Below are 17,597 nucleotides of genomic sequence, written 5' to 3' on the forward strand. Positions count from 1 at the left end.
AACTGATGTTGTATATAATATGTCTAATTAACACAAAATACATGTAAAATAATTTGTTTTGCTTTTGGTGCATGCTCAATCAATACTTCATTTCATATGGGACAGAGAGCCAAGATTTTTGTGGGATGCAATTAGTTAGTTTTAGTATTTTGATATTGAAGTGAAATAAGAAGCTCAAACTTTTCATTGGTAAACTTTTGTAAGTGAAGAAAAATACTTACTCGTCTGCTCGTGTTTTGAAAAATATCATTCGTCAGCGGTGTAGAATCTTAAGATTTTGACTCTCACATAGTAATAAAAGCATTCAATTTTTGACAGTAAAAGGTCCAAGTTTTAAAATCTGTAACCGCATGTGTCTTGTTTGATAAAATAGAGATATTTTTCACAGTCACAAATAGTAACGGCTATAGGTGTACTTGGTGTAAAATGTGAAATTGTATGTGTATGGTATTCAAATATTTGGGTAAATGAGTTGAAAAACTGGACACAAGAAATAATTTGATTTTGATATAGAATGGAATAAGCTTACTTATTTTAATTGTAACCCCTGGAGTATCGAGGATGAGTCACATGCATTATTCATATCAGAAACCATACCCGAGTCTTCTTTAATTCTGAATGAAATACGGACCCATATCTGATTAGTCATCTTATTATTGTCTCTTTGAAAATTGGTTTCCAGCATCAGCAAACTTATTTATTTAAAGATGCTCCACCGCCGACAGAGCATAAATGATATTCATTATTTGAACAATAATATGTGTTTAATCGTGTTATATATATATATATATATATATGTCTAATTAACACAAAAAAAAATTGCCTTTAGTGCATACAAAATCAGTACATCATTCCATAAAGGATATAGTGCGACGGATTTTTTTCGGGATGCAAATAATCATTTTTGATATTTTTTACTTGAAGTAAAATTAGAAGCTCTAACTCTTCAACGATGGTAATGGTGTAAAGTAAGTAACTTTTGTAACTGAAGAAAAATACCAAATCGTCTGCTGCTGTTTTTGACAGTGAAAAAATACCATTTGTCAGCGGTGGAGCATCTTTAAGTCAGAGATTTACTATGAAATTTCTGCTTAAAGTTAATGTGCCTATTTTTCATACTCACGAATCAAGATGAGCTTTTAATATGTTATTCAGCACCAAAAATTACTAACTTTTTGAAAATTACAGTGCTTTCAATGCATAGGTTTTAATTTTACATGTACAAAAAAGAGCTGAAAATGATTTTTGTCAGTACTGCCAAAAATCATTTATTTACTGTACATCAATAGTGAAGTGAAATGAGTACATACGGTGAGACCATTATGCCAAATTGTGGTCTACAATTTCATTACACATTTTTACAATGTTTTTAGTAATTGTAAAGTGACTTCTGCAGGTATGTTCATTTAAACATATTTAAGGCATAAAAACAACAATTTTACAGTACAAAATTTCTGTGTTATAACTAACGTTTATAAGTCATCTGAAGCAATTTGAATGATTTTTACAGCTTTATTCATCAAACCTTATGGTTTTTAATAAATTAATGATGAAAAAATAGCATGTCAAAATTATCGCCCAGTTAATCGTTCAAGACAACATGAGTAAACAGGTAAAATAGCCATGTAAACCACTTTCTAACGGATGACTTCTGACCAGGTCCAGAGATTCTGCCAAGTTACGGTAAGATAAAAGCGAACACCCCATGTGGTCCATTCAGAGCTAACAGTTATGTGTACTAGACCTGTTTGACAAGTACATGTGTCTGTAAATACCTAAGTCAGGATAATGTTAGTTACTGTACGATATACTATAAAAACCGTCAGTGTGTTTTGGGTGGAGATAAGGGATCACGTGGTCCCGAGCTCAGTGGGGATTCTGTACTTGAATAGTAACTTGAAAAAAAACCCCAATACTTGTATACATTTTCAAATGAAATAGAGTCTAATGTACATAATTTTCATAAGATGTGTAGTTTTACGGTTATCATTTTGTTTTGTTTGAAACACAACCACGTGGGATAGTCTGGTAGACTTCTTTTTTCCATGGCTAGATTATACAGGTAATTAATTTCGTGCTGAAGTGCCACATAATAGAGTCAAACAAATAAAAATACGGTAGGATTGCAATCCGGTCCGTTCCTGTCGTTCCGGTCAACCTTGACCCATTATGAAGACAATTTTATCATGCCTTTAGTATTGTCCCAAATTTTGCCGCGGAAAGTTCAGTCAGTTTTTTTCGCGGAAAGCAAATGTCAAAAGTGAAAGTAACGCGAGTGCTGATTGACACAATATGGTAGGCATGCCGTGAGTATCACAGGACAACTGATAGTTTTATCAATGTCTCATTAATGATTTCCTTGTTTTAAATGTATGCATTCAGACTCGATATTTCTGCACAGAAATTTCCAAACAAGCATTGATTTCCAAAAACATTGATAGGCCTATCTTTTTAGTCTATCTAAGCTTAGCTGTTGTCAGCATTTTCTCTCGGTTCTCGGTGAGAGAACATATAATCCCATAAGATTTAATTAGTTTAACATGTGGCCATTGTACTCCAACAATGTTAGAGGTAACACGACGAGATACTTTTTAACATTGCGTCATGTGACATAATCAGGTGGAATAAGACCTCATATACATGTACGTGTAGTAGCAATGCTCAACCATATTTTTTTATGACTTTATGCAGTCAAACTGTATCTAATATTGTTTGCCTTGTCTTTCTGATCACAAAACAGCAAACAGATTGAAAATTGGATGAAAAACGAATTTTTTATACATTTTTGAAAAAACGAAAATCCAACCTCCCAAAACTGCTTTTTTGTTAAATTTGAAAAAAACATGTACCTCGCTCATCCTCGGAAGTTAAATAGGATTTTGCTATTACTTTTTGCATATATATATGCCAACTGTAATGTTCTACTAAAAAGCAGATCATTCTTTCATTTTTTTCTGCAAGATATTACAGCTTATATTATTTAATAAGTCCAGTAACAGTGCAGGGCAAGGGCTTGGTGGGAGTGTGACATCACTGTCGCTCTCAAATAGGTCTTGTGAAAATGGATTCCTACCAGGCATAACATAACCATAATCCATAATCATTTCTGTATACATGAATCATACATTTGGAGATTTTTTATAAGATATTTCATTGCTGAATGTTATAACAACAATGTATGTAATACTTGGCTGTCTTTCATATCAATCAAAAGGAAAGCAATGTTGGTATTAAAAGCATAAATTGCACAAAGTACATGTATATAAAACATAGTGGTTTTAGGGACATCCATACAGATAAAATAACCAGGAAAACTAATCACCTGCTTTCTAAAATCATTTACCTTCGTGTTGTTTTACGTTCCTACCGACCCTCTTTTTTTGCAAGTTAATGGAAACACAGGTTTTTTTTTTATTAGGCCTAAAAATATACAAAACAACAATCTAAATGGACAACTATAACCCCTTCCCTTGTTTTACATTCCCCCCATATACACTCTTTCAAAAGGGTTGTTGTTGTTGCAAATTTTCTGAAAAGAAATTACTTTATAACTATTTGTTTACGTCCAGCACTTTTTCATTTACATGTACTTCATTAACCCCTGCTCTGGCTCTGGCACTGCTTCCAAAAGGGGTTTCTCTGGTTAAAAAAATGCTATGGTAAACGTTAAATTTGTTAAAATAGTGTTAAAATAACTTAGATTTATGTATTTGTAAACTCAAACGGACGGTTTCCATATAAAACTGTCGAGAAAATAGAAATTATGTGTGCCTGGGGTTTGAACGAGCTCTTGACACTTCGAAAGGCCGCCATTTTGGAATTAAGCGCGCCTACTGTCATTGACCCCATCTCGAAAAAATATACATTTTCGTATGTTTCCCGGGATTGTCAAATGTGTTATTATATACTAAAAAATACAGAAATGGTTAAATATTACAACTAGAACAGTAAGGGCATTTGACTCAGCTGAATTCAAGGAAGTAACAGTATTTCAATTTTTCAATAAATCGCCGTATCTTACCCCTCTGCCATTTCTAACATATAAAGTGAGATTAAACCACAAGGATTCCGAATGAACAGATTGGTGTCACTTTTGCGTTTGTAAAGAACAGTTAGGACACATTAATCTTCCGGATAGTAAACCCATTATTTAGGGTACGTGTTTTCAAGCGTTTCGGAGATACCAAGACGAGTTACCTGCCCTTTGGTTGAGCATAGCTACGTGTAGGAGCACAGGGACCTGGCACGAAATTTTTTAACCAATAGTATACATATATATATTAAAGTATCAAGGGTATGAACTCGGCTGTCGAGAAAAACGGACCTATTTTTTTAAAACCGTGATTATTTTAATAAATGGGTGCTATACAACATTGACGAATATCTTACCTCAAAGAGAAACAATTTATCTTTCCATTGAGTGCTTGATGAACAAAATTGGCTAAGTATTGACGAAGTTATGGCTTGATGAATCGGGAAATTTACGAAAAATATGCTAGGTAGACATTTCCCTGTCCGGTCGAAATGTCCTCACGGCTCTAATGGGTACCTCAAAAACCAAGCCAAAATCATAAAATCTACGCAAACAAATTTTTTTTCATACCCCGATAAAATTAAAAAATAGTGACATCAATGCTTAAATGAACCAATTAGATTCAAGTGAATACATAGCCAAGCGAGTTTTGAATTCTACTGAAGAGTCCGGCGAAAAATGGGCCAGCACTAAGTATCTTGTAAATGTATTCATGACCGAATGATTTGGGACAAAAGGTCCAAAATGATCATGTGTAGCATGAGAAAGCCCTAAAGACATATAACATCAGGGGACAAGAGGATGCATGGGTTTTAGTAGTTTTAACGTCTTATTATATATATATAATTAACAGCCAGGGTCATGTAAGGTCAACTTGCCAGGTCAGTATCTTGCAACTGCCTCATGGGATTATAACTCCATAGTCATAGCTGTTCCGCAAGGATTGAAACCAAATTAGGCCAAAATTTACATCCTTGTGTGTAGGGGAACAGAGTCTATATAAATTTTGGCTCTGTGTACCATCTTGGATCCAAGTGGTAAGCTTCAATATATCAACCACTTGAAGTATTGGTATTCTGTGTGTCCTCTTTACTGTCGGTGTGGTGTATTGTTGAGTATAGTTGAGTTGATGAAGAGTCAAGCACGGAGTTGTGGTTTCAGTACTTTATTCCGGATGACAAAGTATGATTCAGTACTCATGGTCGAGTACTGGGGGAAGTGACACTATAAAATGGTTTCGATGGCGTTTATATAAGCCAACATGTTTGTGTTGAGTTATATCTATAAATCAATGTTAATCACAGAGTCATTCTAAGTTACATCAAAATGCTGACCATTAGCAGACATGATAAATCACAGTCATGTGTAACTGTTGGGTTAAATAGCTTTCATTGATGTCTGGCCAACATGTTACGCGACACGACCACAGGTCCCTAAGGCTACATATACAGACATGGGTTAAAGGGATGTACAGTTTACAAATAATATATTTGAATTAAACTTTTCCATATACCGTATTTTCCCTATTAAGAGCGCCTCCTCTAATAAGGGCGCCCCCACGTTTTTTGCTGAAAAAAATCAACTAATTTCGTACATTTTTTGTGCCAGATTGTGACGATTTGTCTCTGCAGACGCTAATGAAATACAGTTTTACATCAATCTGATGCCTAACAGATATCTAATCAGCTTGTATAAACACTAAATTTATTGCACTGAATAACTTGCCAAGTATTTACACATAGAAATAGCGAGAATGCCATGTTCAAAACAAAACGTGTCACATGAATGTCCCACACACGTGTATGGATGAAGACTAACTGGCAACAACATTTTAGCGATGTCTATACAGGTTTTATGAATACTAACTAATAGTAATATTACCATTTCTAAGCATTTTATTGTGTGCTCTTGTCGGTATTCCCCATCTGCCACAAAATGAAAGTAGTGATCGAAAGCACCGTCCGCCATTTTGTGTACGCAAGGTAAACTAACAGGCTAGCATGAAATGCAAAAATTCTGTGAAACAGACATATTTAACCAATGTTTAATAATTCTGGTGCATACATTTCTTCATTATTATGTAATTTCAATACTTACTTGACTTCAAAACAAAAGTTGGTTATCATAAGTTTCAGAAAAATGCGAAACTAAAAGCAAGATGACTATAGTCTGTTTCAGAAAAAAACCATCTAAAAATGGTCTCAAATAACCGCGCCCCCCTCAGTCATTTACCCGCGCCCGGCGCCCTCATTAGGGAAAATACGGTAATACCACACACTTTTACCTGTTTAGTTCGGTTCGGCTGGTAGTAAGTATGTTACAGATACAGATACCATTACAGATACCGCAAATATGTATCCCTGCTTAAAGCAGCTTTACCAAATCAGACCATAATGTAATGTTTAAACTTAAAATTTATGCAAAAATAACTTGTTTCAGCTAATACATTTAAAAGTAGCAAGCCAATTGTAATATTATAAGAAGTACAATTGTAATGCCTTTAAATTTAAACCCGAGGTTTTCTCTGTCGTCGGCAAATTTAAAGACAATGATCAAGTTTCCAATCTGTGTTTATATTTTCTGCTGCAAAAATGTACAGTTGCTCAGGTAATCTCGGATAATTTAATTTCAGTGAAAATGTTATCCCTGCACTAGCTCCAACAACAGGAGAATGACATAAATTCACTGTAATATATGCATGGTAATATTTCTTTTAGATTCTGAAACAATGGATGTGTCAAGAACAAAGTGCAATGTGAGTATAATATTTGTGGTCAAATTTCAAATTGGTCAACATGCCTAATTATGCCAAACACTGACATTGCACGAAAGATGCAGTAGCAATATTGTAGCTTAATTATAATTAAAAGACTTCTACACAGATATTCCATAATGGTGTCGTCTTTAGAGCTACAATTGGTGCTGATTTACTACTTGTGGAGCAAAATAAAATTCTGTAGAAATATTGACACCTTTTTGTATGCATGTTATTGAACCAGTTTTATATCCCTTAACTATTAGGGAACATATAAAAGATTTTTAGCCATGTGCACAGTTGTATATTATGCACGTATATGCATGGCGGTCATTTCAATGGGAAAATGTACAGCAATATATATATTATAAAATTGACGTCTTGTGAGTGGTAAGATAAATATTATTGATGATTTCAATATTTTCTTTATTGATTTTAGGCAAGAATTATATATATACATGCATCTATAAGCATGAAATGATTAAAACCTATATATTAAAAACCTGGAAATTTTGTCTGAGTGACGCCAGAAAGCATAGTAGGCTTGGTGGTGGATACATATATTTGTTCTAGGAAATTAAATAGTAGACTATTTATATATTTATTTGTAATATCAGATAAAATGTTTTCATGATTGGACAATTTAAGTGACAACAGAGTTTTCCTAAGTAGTTTTCAAGACCAAGGAATTGGTATATGTAGGGCGGTGTAAACCAATTTATTTTTGCATGCTGATGTAATTAGATTTTGTGTGTTTCGCAGGGAATTGGAAATTGGAAAAATCACAGAGACAGCTAGCTAGCTAGCGGAACCATTTATATATAAATAATTAAGTTTAAATTACAAAATATTTACTGTGAAAAAAATCATTAACAATATTAAGATAAAAGCATGAAATTATGTTCATGCAAAAATAAGATGGTTTACAATGCAATATATAGACTATACAAGTTGATTCAATTATATAAGATATAACAAATTAATGTTAATTCAAACCAGAGCTATTAATTTAGAAACACAATTTAATTTGTACTTTCCTAGGTAGGTAGTGTCTCTGAATGCTGAGTGCCATCAGGATATGTGTACAGAGACGATTTGATACCAATTTTACTAAGGAACATTGTCACTTAACGATATGGCTGAAGAAGGCAGATCTAATCGGAATGGTCTCCCCATGTTCCACTTGCGTCGGATTGGACCACCTGCTACGAGACCAAGAGTAGCAGATATAATGGAGTAAGTTTTTGTTTAGCTCACCTAGCTTGCCTGAAGGCGTGGCATCCGTTGTCCCTTCCTACATCCACATTTTCTTTGAATCACTACTAGTCAGCGTTCTGCATGGATTGTTATCAAATTTAGCTAGAATCATCCTTGGGAGAAGGGGAACAGAACTTATATAAATTTTGGCTCTGCAACACTCCCATCAGGACGAGGAGAAAAGGGAAAAAATTCTTCGCCTATTTTAACTGTTTTATTTTAAAACAAGCATCACATGTAAACTGTATCAAAGCTTTGCTTCTTAGGTCATCTGACCCGAAGGATCAAGATGACCTATATATATTGTCATCGTATGTCTTGCGCCGTCAGCCGTCCGCCGTGCGTAAACTTTTCCTTTAAATCGCTACTAGTCAAAGAGCTTGCAATGGATTTTAACCGAATTTGGCCAGAAACATCCTTAGGGGAAGGGGAAAGATTTTGTATAAATGGTGCCTCTGACCCCCTGGGGCCTGAAGGGCAGGGCCCAATAGGGGAAATTTTGATAATTATTTAAATCGCTTCTAGTCAAAGAGTTCTCAATGGATTTTAACCAAATTTGGCCAGAAACATCCTTAGGGGAAGGGGAACACATTTTGTATAAACGGTGACTGACCTCCCTGGGGCTTAAGAGGTGGGGCGCAATATATATAGGGGAAATAGAGGAAAAATTACTTCAAAACAATACTTGTCATAAAGTTCTCATTGGATTTTGACCAAATTTGGTTAGAAACATCTTTACGGGAATGTAAACAGATTTTGTATAAATGATGGCTCTGAAAATTTCATGATTTTGCTGATCGACATTTATCGCTGATTGCTTAATTTATCTTCAGTTTTTATGAAGTGACAACGATGATTGGGAAAAGTCCTCAGTCCACGTATATCATAGATTCAGCATCGGACATGCGACGCAAGTACATTTCCCGGAACCATGCCAGAGTAGTGATACGCACTCCAAGTAATGATCACAGGCTGTTTGACGACAGTATGAATGGTGTTTTCGTCAATAACCTGAAAATTCTTCGTAAGTACAAAGTAGACTTTGAAAAAAATACATGTAGTGTGTTAACATTGATTTGAGCTCATAATATTGTGAAAATCGTTATTTAGATGTCTGTGTAAAAGTGATAAAGCTTCTGGGTGTTGATCGAGTGAGTTAAACGTCGAGTGTAAAATTCCATTGGGACCATTGTGAAAGGACAGAATGGGCCTTCAAGTTATTAGAACTAATGTCTTATTATGGTCTAGTAATTAAATTTTAATGTTGTAACAAGGTTCAACTGCCTGTTAATTGTGTCTATGCTGTAAATGTGGATGTTTTTACTAAATCAGCTTTCAAACTGTTTCAGTGTAATAACTTTTGCGCAGTGCATTATATATATATTAAAATATATTTGTATATTTGAGACTATGGTAAAAATAAGTGATAATTTTCACATCAGCAATTATACATAATAATTCCACCATTGCAGTAATCAGAAGGTAAATAATTTTTATGGCAAAAACAGAAAATATATGTAAAAATACATTTTCTGATAAACTGATTGATCATTAGGTGTAATATAGCCACGCCTCCTGCTTGCAAACACATGTGTAGCTATTCAATGCCAGAATAGACATTGCAGCATATACACAACAGACATCGCTAAATTTGCCCGTCCTACGCACATGTCCGGCAAAATTTGACTCGGACCGCCTATTTTAAAATCTGGTCCGGACTGACAGTCCGGCAATTATTGAGTACTGGAAGTTGGTAGAAATGGTGTCTCTGAAGTATTATGCAGGTGCCGAACCTGGCAAATATGTAAACTGCATAAGATAAATTAGATAATCATGAAAACAGCTGCCCGGATACTTATAGCAGGGAGTTATGTTTACTTCAAAGCTTCACATTTATGTTCGGTCTGGCTTACTCACAGTCATTGCTGGTCCGAATGTCCTGCCATTTTTTTCAACTTTCGCGTTGTCTGACACAATACAAAATGCAAAGTGACATGCGGTTTGATTGACAGCTGGTGATCAGTTACTCACATTACCATTTTTTCTAGTGTCTTGTTTTAAAAAAAAGTTGAGGATTACTATCATCAATGCCTGATAATTATATATAATACATTAAAATGTTGCTATATTGAATCCCAGTGGACCAGGAGAAATAAACTCATAACAGAAATTTGCTAAAGAGTTTCTGAAACTATAAGTTAATTAAAGTCATAGGCTGATTGCACCCCAAATCAATTTAGTTACTTATGCTTTCTCACAAATTCCAAGGTGTCTTCTTTGGCAGATTTTCCATTATTGACAATCAATCGTATTTTGACGGAGGGTGTCTATGAATGCCCATGTGTAATATTATTGTTTGCAGTAAAACCAGATATTTTGTTACAGATAATGTGACACTAACTGAGGGAGATAGGGTGACATTCGGCCATCCAAGAGGTGCAGAAATACCTGGAGGCATGCGGAAGCTCCAGCCAGACTCGGAATATCAATTCTTAGTATGTTTTTTTTTTTATCTCTGCTTTCACCAAAACGAGGGATATTAATTTGGGTCTGATAGACTGTCCGTCTGTCTGTTTGTAACGCCTGGATTCCATGCAATAACTGCCACAAATCTAAAGCGATTGTTTTGTAACTTGGTCACATGGTTAAATGTGCAAAGGGCTCAGATGAGTTCCCTCGGCACTTTCATCAGACAAAAATGTCATTTTCGACTGTTTCCATTTAATGACTGTCGCAAATATTACCACATATAAATTGGTAACATGGTTAAGTGTCTCAGGGCTGGGTTATGGCCCTTTGATTAATGAAAAACACTATTTTTGTCTGTTTCCATTCAATAACTCTCACAAATATCACAGGATTTTTTCTAAACTTGGTATCGTGGTTAAATGTCACAGAGCCTTGGACAGCTTTGATGGACACTATCATTGGACTGGAGTTATGGGCCTTTAATTAACAAAAGCAGAGGATATAAATTCTGTGAATTTGCTTGTTACCCTTTGCAATAAATAAGATATGCATTCGACATGGAGAGGTACATTTTGTTTAAGTTTCATTGAGTACAGCAATTGTTCAACAACACTGTTCATGAACAATAATCAGTAATAAGGTAGAAAGGAGGGTAAAGCTGTCATTGATATAAATTTTAAGTATTGATATATCAAAAGGAAAACATCACAATATATCAATATACATGTATATCGAAACAATGATATTGTTAAGAAAAAGATGAAATCTGGAACGGTCGTTATGTGTACATTTATGACATAATTGGTAGGGCTGCCACGATACGGCAGAAGCGTACCACGATATATTGTGATACACAACAACTGTATTGCGATATATATTGCAATATTTTGACCTTAACATATGTGGTGTCTATTTTGTATATATTCCATAATAAAAACACCCTTTACATTATACAAACATACAGTGCTATGTTATGTAGTTTTACATCGATTTGAACCGTGTTGTTGAGTAACAGAAATGTTCAAATGTGAGTTTCTTGTTTTAAAAAATACGAGTCTGTTTGTGAAAATGCTAGGCTACAGACGATCGTAACCTAATAATGCAATAACTAAACATGATAGTTTACACTTTTGAACCTAAATAATGAAAAAAATTAAGTACAATTGTCCTGGCAAAATAAGCTTACGATCGTGATTAAACTTCAAAGGGCTGATCGGCTTGCAGTGTTGTTTTGACACGTGTAGGAATTCGAAAATGGCGGCGGACGATGAAGCCTGAAATAGCTGGCAAAATCCCTGCAGCCATGTATTCACCGGGCCTTAAACGTGTTTTAGAGAATTATATATTCCGGTATTGTTGATTGATGGAGCAAATCAGCTTGATAATATTTCAGAAACTAGCCTAATGTCATATTGTTTATATTCAACGTCATGCAAATGTTTGAATTATTTGAACATTATACACGTAAGTTACAAACATTTGACCGACATCTGAATCGAATGAAAACGAAAGGGATACCCACATGGCTTCATATTATCGGAAAGGAAAACAAATACAACTTGCTGGTTTGGTTTTAATGACAGGACGTTTTAAATATATCAAATTAATGAAATTATGATACTAAGAAAATATATCGTAAAAAAACCGGTACAGGTAAACTGTATCGCGGTACAATATTTTTTGGTGGTGCATTGCAATACCCCAATATACCGGTGAACCGCGGCAGCCCTAATAATTGGTTTATGAACGAAAACAATGCATGTCACTCAGGAACTATAACTGAATATTTCATATATAATTCATGGAATAATTCGTCACCATGTGAAATTCCAACGGTACTAGGTCATAGGCAGGTCATCAAGTACAATTTTTGTCAGTGTATCAATTTCGAAAAATAGGAATCAATATCGTATCAGAAGATGAGAATCTTCAATACAGTGGAACCTCCCAAAACCGAACCTTCTCAAAACCGATCACCTCTAGAAACCGAACATCGATGTCATGTACGGAATGAATTCCTCTTTATTAATAGTATATAAAACTTCCCAAAACCGATCCCTCCCAATTCCGAATACCGGACCGATTTTGAGATCGGAATAGTCAAATGTAACTAAAATACACTTCTGAAAACCGGCCTTACCTGAGCGACACCGATAGATTGCATTGAGGTCTGATCAACCGACCGTGAAATACACACATACCTGTACCATAGTTAATGCATGTCATGTCCTTGGGCATGTATACCGATTGGAAGGCTATACACAGTAATTGTACCCGAGATGGTTGTGTAATTATTTAATCATGCCTATTGTTTAGATATCTAACGAAGGTCTACCATGTGCACGCGGTTTGTTTACTGTAGGAAAACAAGCAGAGCTAGTAATAAAGAGAAAGTTTCGTATTCAAATCACATTTTTTTTTATTTACATATGTAGTTGTCGGATAACGTAATTTATCTGTATGAAGAAGCCGAAGCCATGTATTGTTTTAGAAAATGACTATGTCATATAATGATCGTGTAATTAGACCATATAATTTGATTCTTGACGTAACCGGAAGCGATCGGTCGTATGTAGGTTGCAGACGAGAACATCCCCAAGAACATTCACGCAACTAACTAACTAAACTACGTTTATAAGCGGTAACAAAGTAAAGTTTGCTGTAATCCATTCCTTTTAAACGTATGATTTTCTCTTTTGTGATAACATTCACATTAACAATCAATATTCATTATTGGTCGGTTTTAACGAACACTAGGCATACATGCGGTGCACTAATGTAAAAAACGACTTCTGATCGATTAAATCCGGATCGTGATGATCGGTATTCGGTTCACTTCTCCAAACCGAACCCTCTCTAAACTGGCCGAAATTATATGCACCGACCATGATCGGTTTCGGGAGGTTCCACTGTAAATTGATATCGTTTGTAACGATGACAGCTTTTTTTGTGTTTGAAATGACTTTTTGTAAGAAAAGCCATTGATTTTTTTATCCATTTTTTTTTTTCAGTTTGAGAGATGCAACTGTCCTGGTCAAATGATAGTGAGTCATGTAAGTATCAGAACAATCTTTTATCAGGATTATGATTCTTCCTCCTTTTAGAGGATTTGCTGTGTAAGTTAATGTTGCTTTTTAAGTTAAACTGTATAGTAATAATCATGCCAGATATGACCTTAAACATCATGATCATGGAAAGACCTTTTAAACTTAAAGGGATGGTTTTTTCTAATTAGTTGAGATAGATCCTTTCTTTAAATTTGTTGATAGTAGTGGACTAGTGGTGTTCCGATTAATCAAGTTCATCGAGTATCGTTGGTTTTGGGTGTTTGACCAATTAATCGAGTAAGAAATCTGTGATTGAGTTTCGTCAGAATTTTCCGACATCATGATAAACAAAAGTGTATAATTAGCCTATTAGTGAAACACACATGAAATGTCATAGACAATTTGTCGCAATCAATCGCTTGTGTGTGTTATCTCTCATATAATGTTAAATATCACGCGTTTAAACAAATTGAAGAGCACATTAGCACTACCTAGTAATGTAAGTGTTCAGAGGAGTATGATTTTATCTGTGATAACATAAACAACCTCGGAGCATGGCAACAATGCAGCCTGTAGATGAAAGTTTGTATGATTTTCCTGGAAAACGTACGCTGTCTTTAGTGTAAAAGAAAAATATAATCGATTTTAATCGATCAATTTCAACCGATTCCTAACCCTAGTTGATAGGATCAATCACATCCCTGACTTTGGAGGAGAGAAGAGCTTTAATTATGCGTTGGGTTGTCATTTTGTGTTCAAGCAAAAAATAAGTATATGCATGTTTCAGGTTAGATGACTGAAAAAAATAGGGTAGGTCTGTTGGGAATTTTTTTTATTTTATTTTTTTAGGAGGGGTGGGGGAGGGATGGGATGAGTTGCGTTATCACTACATTACGAAGTAATTTGTCTTTCAGGCAAGAAGACTTTTATTTCTCATTACCATAATTGAACTTTATCTGGATAAACTTAAAGCAAGCGTAAAAATTTAAGTTAAAAACTTCACACACTACATTTTTGTTTTGAAAAAGTGTGATAAAATAGCTAGGGTCAGAAGTAAAAACTAGGGTAGGTAGTAGGGCTGCCGCGGTTAACCGGTATATTGGGGTATTGCAATGCACCACCAAAAAATATTGTACCGCGATACAGTTTACCTGTACTGGTTTTTTACGATATATTTTCTTAGTATCATAATTTCATTAATTTGATATAATTAAAACATCCTGTCATTAAAACAAAACCAGCAAGTTGAATTTGTTTTCTTTTCCGATAATATGAAGCCATGTGGGTATCCCTTTCGTTTTCATTTGATTCCAATGTCAGTCAAATGTTTGTAACTAACGTGTATAATGTTCAAATGATTCAAACATTTGCATGACGTTGAATATGAACAATATGGCATTAGGCTAGTTTCTGAAATATTATCAAGCTGATTCGCTCCATCAATCAACAAGACCGGAATAATTCTCTAAACGCATTTAAGGTCCGGTGAATATATGGCTGCAGGGAATTTGCCAGCTATTTCAGGCTTCATCGTCCGCCGCCATTTTCGAATTCCTACACGTGTCAAAACAACACTGCAAGCCGATCAGCCCTTTGAAGTTTAATCACGATCGTAAGCTGATTTTGCCAGGAGAATTGTTTGTAAATTTGTTCATTATTTAGGTTCAAAAGTGTAAATATTTGCAGACACTATCATGTTTAGTTATTGCATTATTAGGATGAGATCGTCTGTAGACTAGCTTTTTCACAAACAGACTCGTATTTTTTAAAACAAGAACCTCACATTTGAACATTTTTGTGACTCAACAACACAGTTGAAATCGATGTAAAACTACATAACATAGCACTGTATGTTTGTATAATGTAAAGGGTGTTTTTATTATGGAATGTATACAAAATAGACACCACATATGTTAAGGTCAAAATATTGCAATACATATCACAATACAGCTGTTGTGTATCACAATATATCGTGGTACGCTTCTGCCGTATCGCGGCAGCCCTAGTAGGTAGGGGTACCTGAAACATACATATTTTTTTTTTGCCTCATCATCTGGAAGGCAGCTTGCCATGAACTATTTATAAAAAGTAAGTCACTGTAACCCACCTTTGACCTTTGCCGTACACCTACAAAAAAGGATGTTCATACTCTATTTCCTGCATTAGTACCATAGGAGGAATTTTATTTTATAATTTGCAGAGGCCTTCGTGTGACCGTCCCTTTGTCATACCTGATGTTCCCGTGCAAGCTGCTAAATCCAAATCAAAGAAGCGTGACAGGAATGCCACTACTATGTTAACAACTGAAGACGTGCTCAAACTTGTAAGTATATTGGACTACATCAGGGTAGGAGAATTTGTCATTTCAGACTTTTTGCATATCCACTATATATTTTAAACCTATTGAGGATTTTGGAACTACTTCAGTGGGCGAATAATTCTTCTTACCTGCGTGTTGGTAGAATGGTTTAGGTTTCAACTTTCCTATAACTTACCTTCAATGTTTGAGTCATGGTGGCTGAATTGTTAAGATGTCTGATTTTCTGTTGCAGTCTGTGACATTATTTTTTTTTCGCGGCTAGTCATATGGACTAGTAAACCCCAAAATTATACTAGTCCGACTATTTAATCACTAGTCACAAATTACAGTTTGGATATGTTACAAATTCTCACAAAATAATGCATCCATACAGAAACAATCGCATACAGAACACACTTAAAATGTGTTGAAAAACGCAATTGACCACTGCTCTTGTAAATATAGTAATTTTAATGGGGTGGGGAGCCACTTGTCCAATTGGACTAGTTCATTACAATTGGCACTAGTCCGACCATAAATTTACTAGTCGTGGGCATCAGACTAGTGCTTAAAGTCACAGACTGCTAGTCATCCACTTCTAGAGTTATTAAAACATTGAAGATTAATAGGGTCTTTCCCTACCTTGAGGGTATGGTAGGGAAATCTCTACCCAAGGAGGAGATTCACGACTGTCTAACCCGAGGCTTGCTGAGGAGAGTAAGCGTGAATATGTTGTTGTTGTCAAGAAACATTTCAATCAGACTGTTTTTATATTGTAAACCATCTTTTATTTGCATGTGATTTACTTTTGTGAATTTTGTGATCGACTAAAAACTTCGAAAGTTTATCTCGGAAATTAAGCTCTCCCACCTATGTGGGGAACTTATTGTGACCTTGTGAATACGATAACTTGAATAAATATGCACAACTTATTTACTGAGTTATTGCCCTTTGCAATGATAATTATTGAACCTTGTGAACACAGTAATGTGAGTAAATATGCACCAAGCTTAATGAAAATTTGTATGTAGACCTATTAGATGTATGTTCCTATTTCATGAACAAAAGACATAAGTAAATTACATAACTAATTTGTATCAAATATCAGGTGACCGTTAAGGCCCATGGGCCTCTTGTATAAAATTACTGAACTTTAGTTACATTTGTATTTGCAGAAAGAAGGATATGAACAGAAGTCTCCTTGTCCCCCATCAGTTTTATCATCTCAGTCTAGCAGCAACAACGACATGGAAAGTCAACAAGATTATTCTGCTTTAGAGAGCACTACGACACAGCCTAGCAACCAAGATTCTTCTGCTTCTGGAGAAAGAGCTGCTGAGCACCGTGTTCAAATTAACATCAATTCCCATAACTGTGATAGAGACGCTTCCTATAAACCAACTGTGACAGAAACTCCTTGTGTCTCGTCAGAACTGATACATACAGAAACCAGGCCTGCTGTGACAGAAACTCCTTGTGTCTCGTCAGAACAGATGGATACAGAAACTAGGCCTGCTGTGACAGAAACTCCTTGTGTCTCGTCAGAACAGATGGATACAGAAACCAGGCCTGCTGTGACAGAAACTCCTTGTGTCTCGTCAGAACTGATACATACAGAAACTAGGCCTGCGTGACAGAAACTCCTTGTGTCTCTTCAGAACTGATAGATACAGAAACTAGGCCTGCTGTGACAGAAACTCCTTGTGTCTCGTCAGAACTGATAGATACAGAAGTTAG

The 17,597-nt window shown here is 35.3% G+C and overlaps 1 protein-coding gene across 2 annotated transcripts; it reads left to right on the forward strand.

Moving 5' to 3' along the window:
- The first annotated feature begins 2,222 nt into the window (after positions 1 to 2,222).
- Positions 2,223 to 17,497, forward strand: LOC138315743 (uncharacterized). Of its 2 annotated transcripts, none has more exons than XM_069256988.1 (8): positions 2,223 to 2,295; positions 6,751 to 6,788; positions 7,830 to 8,024; positions 8,879 to 9,069; positions 10,431 to 10,540; positions 13,526 to 13,567; positions 15,762 to 15,884; positions 17,036 to 17,497. In XM_069256988.1, exons 3-8 carry the CDS (start codon positions 7,924 to 7,926, stop codon positions 17,492 to 17,494), a joined length of 1,026 nt encoding a protein of 341 aa, XP_069113089.1. In that variant the 5' UTR covers positions 2,223 to 2,295; positions 6,751 to 6,788; positions 7,830 to 7,923; the 3' UTR covers positions 17,495 to 17,497. The 2 variants fall into 2 exon arrangements, with proteins under 2 accessions (XP_069113089.1, XP_069113088.1); XM_069256987.1 differs by having other exon boundaries at positions 2,225 to 2,306.
- Positions 17,498 to 17,597: the final 100 nt, after the last annotated feature.

This window comes from Argopecten irradians, chromosome 2 (assembly GCF_041381155.1).
Source record: "Argopecten irradians isolate NY chromosome 2, Ai_NY, whole genome shotgun sequence".
NCBI classification, from domain to species: domain Eukaryota; kingdom Metazoa; phylum Mollusca; class Bivalvia; order Pectinida; family Pectinidae; genus Argopecten; species Argopecten irradians.

What these genes read in the sequence shown, in the direction of transcription:
- LOC138315743 (XM_069256988.1), top strand. Translation starts at nt 7,924, where the DNA reads ATGGCTGAAGAAGGCAGATCTAATCGGAATGGTCTCCCCATGTTCCAC. An exon ending in GTCAAATGATAGTGAGTCAT is followed by an intron (nt 13,568 to 15,761) that starts GTAAGTATCAGA and finishes TATAATTTGCAG; the next exon opens with AGGCCTTCGTGTGACCGTCC. An exon ending in CTGAAGACGTGCTCAAACTT is followed by an intron (nt 15,885 to 17,035) that starts GTAAGTATATTG and finishes TTGTATTTGCAG; the next exon opens with AAAGAAGGATATGAACAGAA.